Genomic DNA, 15,301 nt, shown 5'->3' on the forward strand with positions numbered 1-15,301 from the left:
TGAAATATGTTAGTTTATTCTAGACGTTGAATCGCAGTTTTTATTTACCAAATATTTAAAATTTTCAAGTAAATCAAAAGTATATTTAAAATAAGGGAAAACTTCAAAAACCCCCCTGTGATTTCGTAGTTTCTCACTTTGCCCCCCAGTGGTTTAAAATGTATCAATTTGCCCACTGTGGTTTCTTTTTTTTCTTTTTCTTATCAATTTCATTACAAATCAGTAATAAAGTTAAAATTAAAGGGTAGTAAAGTGAATATTTGATAAATCTAGATGGGTATCTGAAGTTTTTTGTATATAATTTAATGAAATATTAACGAAAAAGATACTGAAAAGATAAAAACAAAATCACAGGGGGGCAATTTGATACATTTTAAAGCACAGGGGGGCAAAGTGAGAAACTACGAATCCACAGGTTTTTTTTGAAGTTTTTCCTTAAAATAAAGAATTCATGCATCCAACCAGAACCTGAGTCCACTGGCTAATCAATATTTTCTATATTACATTACATCATATATCGACATATATTAACAACATACAAGAATAATATTTGGCAGAATCTGTATCATCGCTTTTAGATGAAAAAAATATGCTGTTGAAGCCAACGTTCCATCCGTGAATCTTGTTTGTATTTGAATTCAAGTATAAGAGGGAGAAATTATTGCCTGTATNCTAAAGTGACTATTCGATAAATATAGATGGTTATCTGAAGTTTTTTGTATATAATTTAACGAAATATTAACGAAAAAGCTTCCGAAAAGATAAAAATGAAACCACATGGGGGTAAATTGATACGTTTTAAACCACAGGGTAGCAAAGTGAGAATGCACGAAACCACAGGGGGGGGTTTTTGAAGTTTTCCCAAAAAAATATGTTGTTGAAGCCAACGTTCCATCCGTGAATCTTGTTTGTATTTGAATTCAAGTATAAGAGGGAGAAATTATTGCCTGTATTAGTGTACGTAGCTTAACGTACGTCTCATGTATTAACATTTTAAAATAAATTCCAATTTTTATACTATCTAAAGAGCTAATCAGTAAATTAAATATAATAATAATAATAATCATTGTTTAAATACTTAATTTTTTTCAAATATTTATTATTATAAAAAATTTAATTTGGTAAGTGTACAGGGAGCATATAGAGGGGCAATTAACTCGTGTTGCTGTCAATTTGGGACAGTCGCTGCGACGTAGGAGCTCTATTACTAACCAACTTAATTATTAACACTACGCCCTAACCAACTGAGCTATTTTTTCTCTTCTACAACTGCTCTCCGAGGTACATCTTCTTCTGTATTAAACTGAAAATTATTATTTTTTCATAATTTGATATTAGAATAAGCACTAAATATACCTCTTATTTCGTTGTTTCTTTTATTTCGTCTTTCCATGGAGTTCCCGTGCTGTTGTACTTGGCATGTAACGATTATTCTTGCTGAATATATAATAATAAGGTATCGTTGTTTTACGTCAGTTTAATCTTTAGAGATAAGCAGTTGTTCTACATAGTATCAAAGGAGGAGATTCCGAGTTCGAATTTTATCCGACTCTTAATTATTATTATTATTTAATCGCCTCTCATTTAATTCAACTCAAGTCCTCACGGCCGATCAAAGAGTCACGAGCCCAAAAAAAGAGGGGGATTATTGAATGTATAATAATAAAATGCTATTGTCTAGTATTTTTTTTGTTTTTAAAGATAAACAGTTTTCAGTCGCGTATCTAGCACAGTTGTCTAAGAGTTCAATATTCGATACTCGAGGTTCCAAGTTCGAAGCTTAATTTTTGACTCTAGAAGAGAGTTAAGGGATCAGTTGCAGGACTCGTAGCAAGGAGATATTATTTGAGGAGGAGAGTAAACTGAAAATTTGAAGCCACTTGATCTTGTGGAATTTGGAGAATCATGATTTCTCATTGAAAGGTAGCTCAAATAGTTTCAATCATATTTCATGGTGTGGATCTTTAAACTATGCTTTTTATATGTAATATATATACATGCACAAAGTATTAAAAGAATTGCACAACTGCAAACTAAATTTTTTATATTGTTCCATTTTCTGCCACCAAACTATCTTCTTCTCTGCTATCAAAATGAAAGAGAACAGTAGTTTTATCTGTGTGTTTTTTTTTAAAAAATTTATTTTGTCTTTGAGTTTGATTCATAAAGGATAGGAGAACTTGCCTACAACCATCATCAACAACTAATACATATTTGGTGGAATTTCAGATCCCCTCTTTCCATGTATCTTTAACACCAATCACTGTCAATTTTTGGTAATTTATCGCATCATTTGCGTATTGTATTTTCATGCACAATTCAGGCATTTATGCTTCACTGGTGCATTTCTGCCACCTACATAGTCCTCATAACCCTCAATATAAATATTTAGTTACCACTGCAACATCTCTCATTGTGATTGATCACTTAAACAAACATATATGAAACTTATTTGACTCTTCTCACACTGATGGGAACAGCTATAGGAGGCATGGAACTTCTACAGTTGAACAGTTTCTAAGCTTTGTCAATAGCATGTTATTCTAAAGTTGAATCGACTCTGCGGCAGGGCTTTTTGTGTTGCTGAATCATCACTCTGCCTGTTTTCTCGCGCTATGACCGCAATCCAAACACTATATGATGCCTGTAAAGTATCATTCTCTCCGAACGGCCCGGTATCTTCGGAAGTTCTTGAGCATGTTCGGAACATACTAGGTAAATTTAAAGCTTAAAAGTCCTTCATTTGTTACTTCTCAAGTCATAGATTCAATCTATTCGCATTAAAATTTTGCCGATGGCTTGTTTAGTGAACTTGTTTTGTCACAATGCATGACCTTCTGATACCAATTTAGCAGTGAATTTCGGTCCATCCCTTGTCATCGGTGTTGGCTATCGCAAAGATACTCCACCTCTTAATGCTCTGTTGCCAATTATACTAAATTTTGAACTTTATTTTACAGATATTTTTTATCAATCTACTGTGAATTTCTTCTAGTTTATATTTAAACTAGTTTTGTGCCTGAACTTTCCAGATGAGATCAGAGCTTCTGATGTAGGTCTTGAGCAAGAAGCACAACTAGTAAAAGGTTGGAAGCCTTCGAAAAGTGGTCCGAATGGGAAGAAAGGGCGCAACGGCAGCAAGCAATATTTGCCACCAATCAAATATTTGCATATACATGAATGCAGAAGCTTCTCGGTGCGTCTTATGATTCCGTCGAATACCTTCATCTTATATTGAAGCCATTTCGAGCAAATTTTGAACTTACTGCTAGTTGTTTTTGTTCCTGCGGCATCCAAAATTCAAATTGGAATGCAGATTGGGATACTTTGCGTGCCGCCACATGCTGTTGTTCCACTGCATAATCATCCCAGAATGACTGTTCTGAGCAAGCTTCTTTATGGTTCATTGCTTGTCAAGTCGTATGATTGGATCGATGTAGCTGGTCACATTGAAGCCCCAAAAGGTGATTCTTTATCTTTTCGTTCTAGCAACCGAGCGAATCTCAGTTACTTTTTGGACTTATTTCACTTACTAGGAGTACTAAATACTCTCTCGCGCAAAAATCCATCATCACTGGTTGATTTACATGTAAAAGAGTAAGATCTTTATCTGAACGGAAAATATAAAGATTTCAGTTCAACATCTATACCTAGCATTGAAACTTTGTCTGCAATAATCATATAGTCACCAAACACTTGCTAGGAGTATCAAGAAAAGAGGTAACATCAACTAACATTTGAGAAGTTGGTGGTTCCCGCAACAATGAACACTTGGAAAGGTGGTTCAATTCTGAATGTTTTGATGAAGAAACATTTTTGGTAAAACTTGCAGCGAGACCAGCGAAGCTCGTTATAGATGGCGAAATGTTCGCACCGTGCCGGACGACAATTCTCCACCCCACGAGCGGCGGCAACATCCGCTCTTTCAAAGCCATCATGCCGTGTGCGCTCCTCGACATTTTATCACCTCCTTACTCGTCTGAAGACGGGCGGCATTGCTCTTATTTTAGAAAATCCTCCAGAAAGGATACTTTCGGTAAATCACTTTTCTGTTCTTTCGGGCTTGCTTGGCTTAGCTAGAGCTTTTGCGTATGTACTATCTGAGTAGTGCTATTCGAAGAAGTATCAGCAACTTTTTTTATTAATATCCACTTAACAATAGGCACGAAAGCTTCATGTTAGAGTTTTTTTTAGCTTTCTGCTACAGCAAAAGCTCTTGCCAAGCCAACTAGGGGCCAACTAAGTACTCGCTTAAAATCTTTCTGATTCTTTTGCTTTGTTTTACTCATCAAAGGTTTTTCCTTAGAGGGAATAAAATCCTCTCATGTTGCTTGGTTGGAAGAGTATCAGCCACCAGAGAGCTTTATTATCAAGAGAGGATTGTACAAGGGCCAAAGAATAAGTACTTAAACAAGCTGTGCTCTGTTGTACAATATCATCAATCAAATTGCTTCTGCTTCACTATTTTTCTTTTGTTTTAATCTACAACAAATAATTTCTCCTACTCAGTCACTAATTGTATAATTTGTTAACTTCAAATTCTACATGATAATGTAAATTTCTGGTCTAATTAACTCATCTTCAACATCTGGAAGGATGAGAATGCCTAACATTTTTCACTTCTACTGCTATTGGTTTTGCTGTGGAATTCATTGCAGTTTGCTATTTAGTCCTTTTTTTTTTTCACAATTTAAGACATAATTTCTTTCCCAGTAAATATGAAGGTCCCTTTTTTTTTTTTTCAATTTCCTTTTATGTATAATGAACATATATATAGAGTCGAGTTGGAATGCTATAAGGAGCAAATGGGCTCCGTTGCCACCAATTTATTTTCGATGATGAAACCTTCAAATCGACGATCGGTACTGTTGAACATGATCTATATCACTTGAAACATCTAAAAACTAAATTTCATGTTTTTTCGATATTGTTCTCTTATCTATCAAGCGGACACAAAATTAACGGCTGAAAATGAATATTTTTTAAAAAGTGATGATAGAAAATTTGAAATCAAGATGAAGAGTATAGATCTTGTTTTAAATAGTTTAAAAAACTTTCTAATCAAAATTCAATTGATTCGGATATCTTTATGCCGTTGCACGGGAAACGCCTCATATTGACCATTAAAATTATAAAATTTGAAACCCTCTGATCATTAGGTTAATAATATCGAAAAGATTTGAAATTTAATTTTTAAATACTTCAAATGGTATAGATTATGTTCAACAATACCAACCGTCGATTTGGAGGCTCCATCATAAAAAATAAATGGGTAGCAATAAAATCCATTTGCTCCTAATAGTATTCCAGCTCAACTCTATATATATATATATATCATTATATTTGAGCTCGAGCCTCTTAAAAAGTTAATTAAGGTATACACATGGAATTGAGTTAAATGTTTTGGGGTGCTTAAAATTAGATAGGAGAGGAGCTTAGTACAATCTCAATACTAATAAGAGATGTCTTAAAAACTCTTTAGCTATTATTTGCAGTGGATTTTTCTATCCAAACCCATCAAGCAGGAAAGATGACTGTGAAATGGTCTCTCAAATGTGGTTTTTTTTTAAATTTTTTTTTAAAATTTTTATGGAGACTCTGCCTGTAGGCCACAAAGCAAAACAGTTGAGGTTAGAACAATATATTCGTTTTCTCTTCTCTCTTTCTCATACTCACTTTTAATGATCACTGTATTTCAGTATAAAAATAAGGGAAACTTCAAATACCATCCCGTGGTTTCACATTTTCTCACTTTAGTATCTTATATTTTTAAGTGTATCAATTTAGTATTCTGTGTTTTTTTTTTTTTTGTCAGTCCCTCCATTAACTATTCGTTAAATCATATATAAAAAATTTCAGATATTGGTTTATCGAATATTCACTTTAGTACCCTTTGTTTTAACTTTGTGACCGATGTAACGAAAAAAATTAGTGAAGCGGATAACAAAAAGAGAAACATAAAACCATAGGGTACGAAAGTGATACATTTTAAATCACAGCACAATAAAGTTAGAAAGTGCGAAACCACAGGGGTGGTATTTGAAATTTTTCTAAAAATAACTTTGAAATCAGAGATGAAAATGGGTCGGATGTGGATCAAACAGTGTCTAATCCATATCCGCATTCATACTTGTATGTGGGATTTGAATCTGGATTTAGATATTGGCCTGATACTATAATTCAAATTTATATTCAGTAAAAATGGATGCATATACGGGTCAGATATTAAACGGACATGGATATGAATCAAAATATTTAATAAATATATAGAATTATAAGCAAACAAGATTTACCAATTAAAGTTTTCTAAATTTATAAAAATTCAAGAAAAAAATAAAAAATATTGAAATTTTTTGAAAAAAATAATGTCAAATACAGACTCAATGGGAATGTTATTTTAAATTTGAAAATATCTAATCTACTGTATGTTCGATATTGAAAATAAAGATGGGATGAAAGATGAATAACTGGTCGTTCTACCGAATAATAGCCAACGCATCTATTGTGATCTTTATGATCCTCCTAAAATTACACTAGCATGTATAATTGCTCTTTTTAGAGGCTTTTCTAAATCAAAATATACTCAAAAGTTTATTTAAAAAAAAAAGAAAAAGAAGAGAGATTTCAAAGACCAATTATGTAATATTTAATTCACAGGGATACATGTACAAAAAGATAATTTACATGGGAACAAAGATTAAAAAAAAAAAAAAAAAGAAAGTGCTCAATAACAATTCTATTTGTTAGGCACCTACATTCTCAACTCAGGATTGGGGTAATCTAAAGTCAGAAAACTATTTACAATCTGCAGAGGAGAGTGAGAGATTTAAGCTGCATCGAAAGGGTCACTTGCTTTCCATATCTGAGCTTCTAGGGTTTCGATCTGCTGTTCCAACTCCCGCAACCTTTCATTCATGCGATTGAGCCTGCTTTTCGCAGCTTCATCTGCATTTGGATTAGAACCAGCGAGTTAGTAGTACTTGTATTGAATCACTGGCGCTAACCATTAATCCAAAAAGCTTGAGCTGCTGGAAATACACAACCAACTCATTTAAAGCTTTACCAACACAACGCTCACGGATCTCGATTATTACTCGACCCAACAAACATCTCGCCACAGGGCAGAATGCCGACCCCTTTAAGCTAACAACTTGGCATGATTTTATAACTACTTATCTATTTCGAGAAGCATATAAAAATGTTTGACAAGTTCACGTATGAAGCTTTTGTTAAATCAACATGCTAAAATAAGTTTCTACTAAAGTTGAAAGTCGTTAAGAGTCCATTTGTCAGAGGCCCGCCTAATGCGATTGGGCCAAAACCAGTTGGAGCAGAAGCATGTACAGATATGTTTCTCTATTTTATGATGCGATTGGATATGTCATATCTTAATCAAATTAGTAATATTTGCGCAACATGTATGAATTTAAGGCTTGCTTGACACAGCTAGAGCTTCTGGAAACCTCCCATTTAAAAGTTTCACACCTACATTAATTTAATTTTATGGCTTCTGGAAACTTCTCCCTTTCACACATGTTTTCAAAGATATGATTTTTGAAACTTCTTACTAAAGAAACTATGCTAGACCTCAGCATAGAATGTGTTGATGATTAATAAAATATTTTATCTGAATACTATTTTTTACAGAAGCACATTTTCAAATGATCTAGTTGCTTCGAGAGTTGAAGGGAGAAAAAGTTATATCAAATAAGTACTAAAATGTATTAATTATTAATGCTACTTAAAAAAATAAGTTCATTTTAGACAACACCATTCATAAAAAATGAATAAATAAGTAAATTCAATCAGACTCTTAACCGGTTCATATATTTTGAAATATATTAAACTTTGTCCAATATTAAAATAATATAAAATTATCGTTATTTTCTAGAAGCTTAAGCTCTCACCCCTGTCTGGCTCGTAACTTTTTGATACACCCAAAAATGTGGATTTAAATTAAATTTGAGAAAATTAAATGAGACTACGAACCTAATAAATATTCAACTCAGAATAATCTTGTATTTTGATGCCATATTAAAATAATATAAAAAAATATTATTATTCTCTTAAAAGTTTAAGCTGTACATTAAAGATGGTGTTTTTTTTTTAATATTTATATTCAACATCCAAAACTAGAACTATGCAAGAAAATTGAAAATCAAGTTTTGATTTCTTGATTATGTATTGTAACGGAACCAGCACCTCGATCGCCAATCGAATGATACATTTGTTAAAATGAACGATATATATATTCTAAACATGCGAATTATTAGGTTCGTTTTAGATATAATTATCTTCGAAGTTACAGGCGATAGAGTGCTGGATATGTTATTAAAACTAGTTTAGTGAGATCTGCAACTGTTGCATGGCAAAATTTGCTATATACATAGTTTAAACTTCACTCCTATTGAGGAGCAAGAACTAGACTTCTATAAGCAATTTGTAAAGTTAAAGGAAAGTTAAGGGAGTGTTTGTTTTGCCGAGATCATAAGAGGCCAGAGTTCACGAGCTCTCGCTGTACGCCCAATCTCGACTTCTCCACAACATGAAGTAGGAGCCAGTGCTCAGAGCCCGTACGCATCCAACTACTCCCTGTGTCCGATCGTCGGTCACCCCAACCGCCCACACTAGCAGCAACTTTTGCGCTAAAGATCGGCAAAACAAACACACCCTAACTGGTATTAAACTTGCATTGTAATATGATCTTTAATTTCATAGTGCTCATTATGTCACATCAAAGATTTTCGAAAGGGAATGGTTAAGATTCTAAAGTATCACATAAAAGAGGCCTTTATCCGCATCTACGCCCGCATTTGGCCCACGAAGATAGAGAGCGAGAGAGAAAAGAGACGAGAGAAAAGTACCAAACTGCGAAATGAAGTCGGACACGGTGACTACGTGCCCGCCACTGGTCGTGATGGTGGTGGCAATGGTTGCAGTGGCAGCCGCAGCGGCGGCGACATTCGCGGTTGAAGCAGCAACCGTCCCTATAAAACCGCCTCTGCTAACGCCTTTTTTCGTAGCCTTATCTCTATGAGCCATAATAATAAAATAATAAGAATAAACTCCTCACTTGTTCATCCCCCGAAGTACCCAATTTTGCAACACTCAAATTTTGAACTTTTATAGGCCTTTTCTCTCTCTAGATCTCTCTCTCTCTCTCTCTCTCTTTTTGTGCCGTGGCTCCTACAAACAATATTGAGGTGGAGCTAAAAAAGACAAAAATAGAGACAGGTCTAGAATAACGGAAAATGCACACCGGCCTAGAAAAATATGCAGCACCTCTCTTGGAATTTTTCATCCGCAACTTCAATTTTTTTTTATTATTTATCAAGATTGACACTATTTTATTTTACATTATTTATTTCCGTAGCGCGCACGTATTTCTAGAATGATGTGATGTATAATACACGTGGCCTACTTTGAGCCACGTATAATAATATTAATGCACTTTGCATAGATCATCTGATTTTCATCGTATACATGATCAAAAAAATTAATCCCACAATCTAAAACTCTTGATAAGTTGGTCAGAACTATTAGGACTATTTCTGAAATATTTTTTTGTAGATTATCTTAGTAAATAATAAGTTTAATATTATATATTTTGTGTTTATTATGATGTTGTTTTTAAAAAAAGATTTCTTGAGTGCAACAATTTTAGCCTTGAGTGCCATTCATCTATGACATGGTCAAACATTCTGGAAGAGCGAACGTTTGGTGATATTGGCTACAATTTTCATAATTTATAAATAATTATGGGCAATGTTACTGATGCATATATTTCACATCTTATTTATTCAAGAGCTCTTATTTTTTATCTATCTTATTATTTTTTTTAATTAAAAACTTTAAAAGATATTGTAAACCTCTGAATGCATGAACGTAAGATTTTCATCTTTATATAATATATAAGTGATCAGAAAGAGTTTTCCAATAATTAAGGACCACAAATTATTCTCCATTTATTTCTTTTATTTTTGTTGTAAAAAGCTCACCCTCCAGTTTCTTACATTCTTCTAGAACAAAAGGTACCTAATTGGAGTAGATGAGGAAATCACTGGAATGATCCCTCTTATTCTACCACTCGCTATCGAAGAAACTGAAAAGACTCAAATTATATGAATGTTAACATTAGAAACATCGTTTTCTGATCGCTTTCAGTTTCGAAGACGAAGGGTTGATTCGCAATATTTATCAATCGTTTTATTTAATGATAATTTTTGTTGAAGGAATCTGATATTACCAAAGTAATATTTACTATTGCCTGAACCAAAAAAATGACTTAAAATATAATTAATGCACTGTCAATATTATCTTTAAAATAGATAATTCAATAATTTATATATACTTTTTTTTTCCCAATGATCTGTCAAGTATGATTTGCTTTGATTTAAGAAGTTATACCAAAAGCTTTTGGAAGCAGTAAGAACTTTTTTTTTTATTTCAATGATATGATATTTTAATCGATGATCGATATTATTATATCTAATGTAGATTACACAGTATCGAGAAATGGAAGTGCATAATTTTTTTGACATTATTTATTTAGGGATTGAAAGATTTTGAAACCAGTAGTTTGAATAGTCGATGATTCATTTACTAATTAAACAGTATAAAGTAAACTATTGACATTTGGATAAAAATATTTTTCATTATAAAGACCAAGATCAGTAACCCCAATCTGAAATTGAAGTATGCCATTTTATGATTTTGTTTATATTCAATTGTTTATCTTGAGATTGATATCGAAAAATCATAATGTTAGAAATATCTGAGATTTTAAATACTGTATAACGATCATAGATTCGTATTTTCGAAAATTAAAGTGAAAGCACAAAGCCTCCGTGCTTTCGAAAGTGTGGCATCTTAACTCTTGATTTTGCTCTTTTGTTGATTAAAACTAAATTAACGATGAGTTACAGCTCAATCAGCTATCAAATATAAAATTTATAGTTTTATACTTCAAAAAAAAAAGTGCATAATAATTAAAAATTAATAAAATCACTATTTTGAGTTTTATACAACTTTCAATTTATTCACTATAACAGAATTAGATTATAGGAACACATGTTTGGGACACTTTTGAGTAAGTGTCCCATTTATGCTAAAACTTAAAAAAATATCTGCTAATGCCTAAATATAAAGCACAATCCAACCAAAAATAAAAGATTACTCTACTCAACCCACCACATCCAGTCCATTTGGCCCGATTACAAATAGAAAAGAAAAAAAGAAAAAAGAAAAATTAATTGCCATCTTTTCTTCTCTTTTCACTCAATCCACTGAAATTCTAGACGAAGAGACTTTTCTGTCGTCCTCCTCCGCCACCGCAGCCAACGAGATAGAGTTTCGGCGGTTGCTAAATGCTTAAATAAGTGTTGGTAAATTAACAGCACTCTTTTAGGTTATAGCGGCACTCTTTAACTGTCACTATATACCTAGCGACCCCACATATAGCAATACTTTTTAAAAGTGTCGGTAATTTTAGCTAGCAGCACTTTTTTAACATGTACCTATATTTAAAAGTGTCGCTATAGACCGTTTTTGTTGTAGTGATTGGATTTAAACAACTAGCTCGTATTTCCCAAATTACTAACAATAACATACGAACGAATTCTCAAGTACAAAAATATAGTCTCAATATTATCTGATATTATCGACCGTACCTAACACAGCTCAGGTTTGGTTCGGGGTTAAGGAAAAAGTAGCTATTCCAGGGATAGAGTTAAGTTCAAGGTTAAAGTGGGGTCAAAGTTTTTTTGTGTTTGGTTGGGGGTTGGAGTTAGTCTAGAATAATGAAAAATAGTGTTTGGTTGGAGTAGGTGGGATAAAAAGATAATGATTGATAAAGAAGGATAATGATTGGTTGAAGTATGTGTGATAAGAAAGATAGTGGGTTATTATGAATAGAAAATAGTGTTTGGTTGGAGTTTGGTGGGGTTAGGTGGGATTAGCTAACCCGGGATAATTTATTTGAGGTGGGGTTCTAACCCCACCCATTTTTTGGGATGTTTGGGGATAAAATGGGGGTTAAGGGGTTATTTCACCCCTTAACCCCCAACCAAACAAGGGCTTAGGGTTTAGGGTTTGGGGTTTTAACTTGTTACATTTTTCTCAGAGTGGCACTTTGTAAATTTCAAGCTTGGAATTAATAGAGGAAAAAAAACTCAACTTACTAGTTTCTTTTATCAAATAAATTAAATATGAATAATAATAAAAAAGAAAAAGCTTGGAGAAGAGGAAATGGATCAGAGAAGGAAACTTCCTAGCAGTTCCATTATCCATCTAGATTCATAAACACGTCTTATTTACAAAGTAAAACATATGGATAGTCCCTGTATAATTCTGATATTGCCGATTCGTTTCTATATTTTTCACTTAAACATGCATGTTACTCCATAAATTCTCATACATGTATTACATTCTTAGTCTTTAATTAATCGCCGAAAACCTTGTTATTCCTTCTCTAAATTATCTCATTTAGTTCAATTTAGTCCAAACATAACTAAAATGTTATTCTATCACAAAAATTTTTGTAAAATAATTAAGATTCTTTCAATATTTAGACTCTGATAATTTATTTATTATGAAATTTTTTCTTATGTGATCTTCATTCTTTTCTTTCAAATTATGCATACTTACTGAATAAATCAGAGAGATATGTGAAATAACATATTCACATATCTGAACATTGCCTCAGGGATCGAAGTGCAGTGGATCCTAAATTCCGAAAAAAAAAAGTAAAAAAAAGGACAAAAGATGCAATTTCAGAATCGTGCAGGGACTGTGCATGCATTTTGCCATTTTTATATGGTTACAATTATAACGTCTCAAATATGTGATCCCCAAGAAAACAGGGGCGTGGGCAATGACGTCAACTCAGAGTCCATGACGTCAGCAATGACGATTATGAAGCTAAATTAATTGGAATTATTATACATTTATATTCTCTCTCTAGGAATTTGTAATGACATAAAAAAAATAATAAAAAGAACTCATTCTCCATTATTAATAAAAAATTGCACATATATATATACATTATAATATATATATATATATTTATATTAGCGAATTAGGTGAAATAACTATTAATATAAAAGGCTTTTTGCTATTCATTTTTAACCTTGGATGGAAAAATTATGAGGATAGATTATTAGTTCGCATAAGGTTGAGTGGTCCCCTATGGTTTGAGTGAGCTATCGAGTTATATTGTATTTTAATCCGCAAATGATTCAGAAAATATGAAAAGTTTGATCTAAAAGGATACAGAAACTGGTTAGCGAACAATGGAATTTTGCTATATTAGTAGCCGGTCAGCCACTTCGTCTCTATTTATATAATATATATATAGAGTGCAGATTAGGAAGTGTTATAGTGAAGCACGGAGGGTTTGCTTGATTCATCTATGATTTTTTCTGAATGTTCGTTCGATTTGAATGACAATTCAGCTCGTTAGAGTTGATCTAAGAGTATCTTAAAGTATATAGAAATGAATTTTGTTGATTTTCGAATATATTTTGCTAGTGATCTGAAGTGGCTCAAAATAAACGGGCTTGAAATAAAATTAAAATATGATGAATATGAAATTAAAATCTTTAGATAAAGTTATTGATCTTGTTTTATATGGTCATAAGATTTTCTATTAAATTTATGTGATTTGAATACATTCTACCACGTTAAAACTTGCAACCGGTTACAGGGTTTAAAAATATATTGAATTTTGACCTATCATCTAGACAATGATATTGAAAATCGTAATTTATTTTCTAGTACTTCAAATTGCTGATAACTTTAAGGGCGACGTACGATTCGAAAGTCCGAACTTTGAAACACTTGAAGCACGGAGATCGTGCTTCATAAACATACCGAAGATATATTATTATATTATTATTAGTATATTATATTTAGCAGCTGGACTGTGCTTCAGGACAGAAGCCTCCGTAGGCTACAATGAGCGATATTGATGTGGAGTTTAGAATGACTGAATCGTCCGTTACCCTTATCCTACGTATTTTGAAGTTTTAGAAAATAATTTTTGCGACTTTTGATATCATTTACAATAGCATCGAAAGGATTCAAAATAATAATTTTAACGGGACTGAAATAAAAGTCCTATAAAAAGTGGTGATATAGCACTAAAATTTTCGATCAGAAATATTAATCTTGTTGTAGATAGTATAAAGAATTTTGTATCAAAATTTCATCTAATTTGAATACTTCTACACCGTTAAACTTGAAAACGACATATATCAACCATTAAAAATTATGAATTTTGAATCCTTTCGATCACTAGGTAAATGATATCGAAAAATCGCAAAAATTATTTTCTAGAAACTTCAAATGCGCTAGATCAAGTCTAACGGAGCCGATCGTCGATTCGAAAATTTCATCATCGAAAACGGCTCAGGAGCACGAAGGCCTCCGTACTCCTAAGAGCACAGCAGCCCTGCTATATATATATATATATATATAGTACAGCTATGGTGTTTGCAAAAGCACCAAGTACTTGGTGCTTGTAAGTTTTTTTATCGTTAAATCTATTCCTCGGATCATTTTTAACCATTAGATTATACTATTCAACCAACCATCGACTAAACCCTAGGAGGCCCACATCATCCTAACCGCATATTTCTTAATTCAATGGCTAAAAATCTACAAGCACCAATAACTTGGTACTTTTAAAAGCATAGAAGCTCAATTTTATATATATATATATATATATATGGAAATAATTGCATACATTTTTCCGCAAAATTTGTATATCTATCTCTTTAAATTTTGAAACATCCTATATATTTTTACATATTTTAAAAACTATAAATATATCTCCGAACTGGTCGAAACTTGTTATATTTTAGTGTTGTGACTGTTTTGCGCTTATTATCGTGAGTAATGGCAACAGGTTGGATGATAAGAAAGTAAAAAACTATTTTAATTTGAAATTTAAGTTTGAAAATAATTTGACATTAAATCAAAAAATTTATCAGAAAAAACTATTCTAATTTTTTTCTTATAATTTTCTCCATAAGTATTAGGTTTTATTTTTTTTAATCAATGGGTTCAAAAAAGTTCGAACCGCTAAATGTTGAAGAGAGTTCCACATCAATACATGTTTCAATGGGTTCTCTTAAGAATGTTTTGATTGAACTGACCGTCCCTAGCGTAAGTGGCAAAGAACTTAGTGGTTGGTATTCAGGTCCCAAGTTCGAATCCTAGTTGATTCACATTTCTAGTTAAGTTTATTTTTAAATGAAATAAACGAAGCGGGTAACATACTACTTATCTCTAAAATTTTTTA

At 32.4% G+C, this 15,301-nt stretch overlaps 2 protein-coding genes across 5 annotated transcripts; one reads left to right on the plus strand and one right to left on the minus strand.

Annotated features, from left to right (window-relative positions):
• Positions 1,182 to 4,619, plus strand: LOC109717108 (plant cysteine oxidase 5-like). 4 transcript variants are annotated; one of them, XM_020242785.1, is made up of 6 exons: positions 1,182 to 1,281; positions 2,570 to 2,715; positions 3,033 to 3,196; positions 3,317 to 3,464; positions 3,833 to 4,036; positions 4,295 to 4,619. In XM_020242785.1, the coding sequence occupies exons 2-6, from the start codon at positions 2,616 to 2,618 to the stop codon at positions 4,408 to 4,410; spliced, it is 732 nt and encodes a 243-aa protein (XP_020098374.1). In that variant the 5' UTR covers positions 1,182 to 1,281; positions 2,570 to 2,615; the 3' UTR covers positions 4,411 to 4,619. The 4 variants fall into 4 exon arrangements, with proteins under 4 accessions (XP_020098374.1, XP_020098372.1, XP_020098373.1 ...); XM_020242783.1 differs by lacking the exon at positions 1,182 to 1,281 and adding an exon at positions 1,338 to 1,923 and having other exon boundaries at positions 2,481 to 2,715; XM_020242784.1 differs by lacking the exon at positions 1,182 to 1,281 and adding an exon at positions 1,338 to 1,923.
• Positions 6,621 to 9,292, minus strand: LOC109716961. Its single transcript, XM_020242588.1, has 2 exons — positions 8,865 to 9,292; positions 6,621 to 6,945 (listed from the first exon to the last, which is right to left on the minus strand). Exons 1-2 carry the CDS (start codon positions 9,040 to 9,042, stop codon positions 6,827 to 6,829), a joined length of 297 nt encoding a protein of 98 aa, XP_020098177.1. The 5' UTR covers positions 9,043 to 9,292; the 3' UTR covers positions 6,621 to 6,826.

This window comes from Ananas comosus, linkage group 11 (assembly GCF_001540865.1).
Source record: "Ananas comosus cultivar F153 linkage group 11, ASM154086v1, whole genome shotgun sequence".
NCBI classification, from domain to species: Eukaryota; Viridiplantae; Streptophyta; class Magnoliopsida; order Poales; family Bromeliaceae; genus Ananas; species Ananas comosus.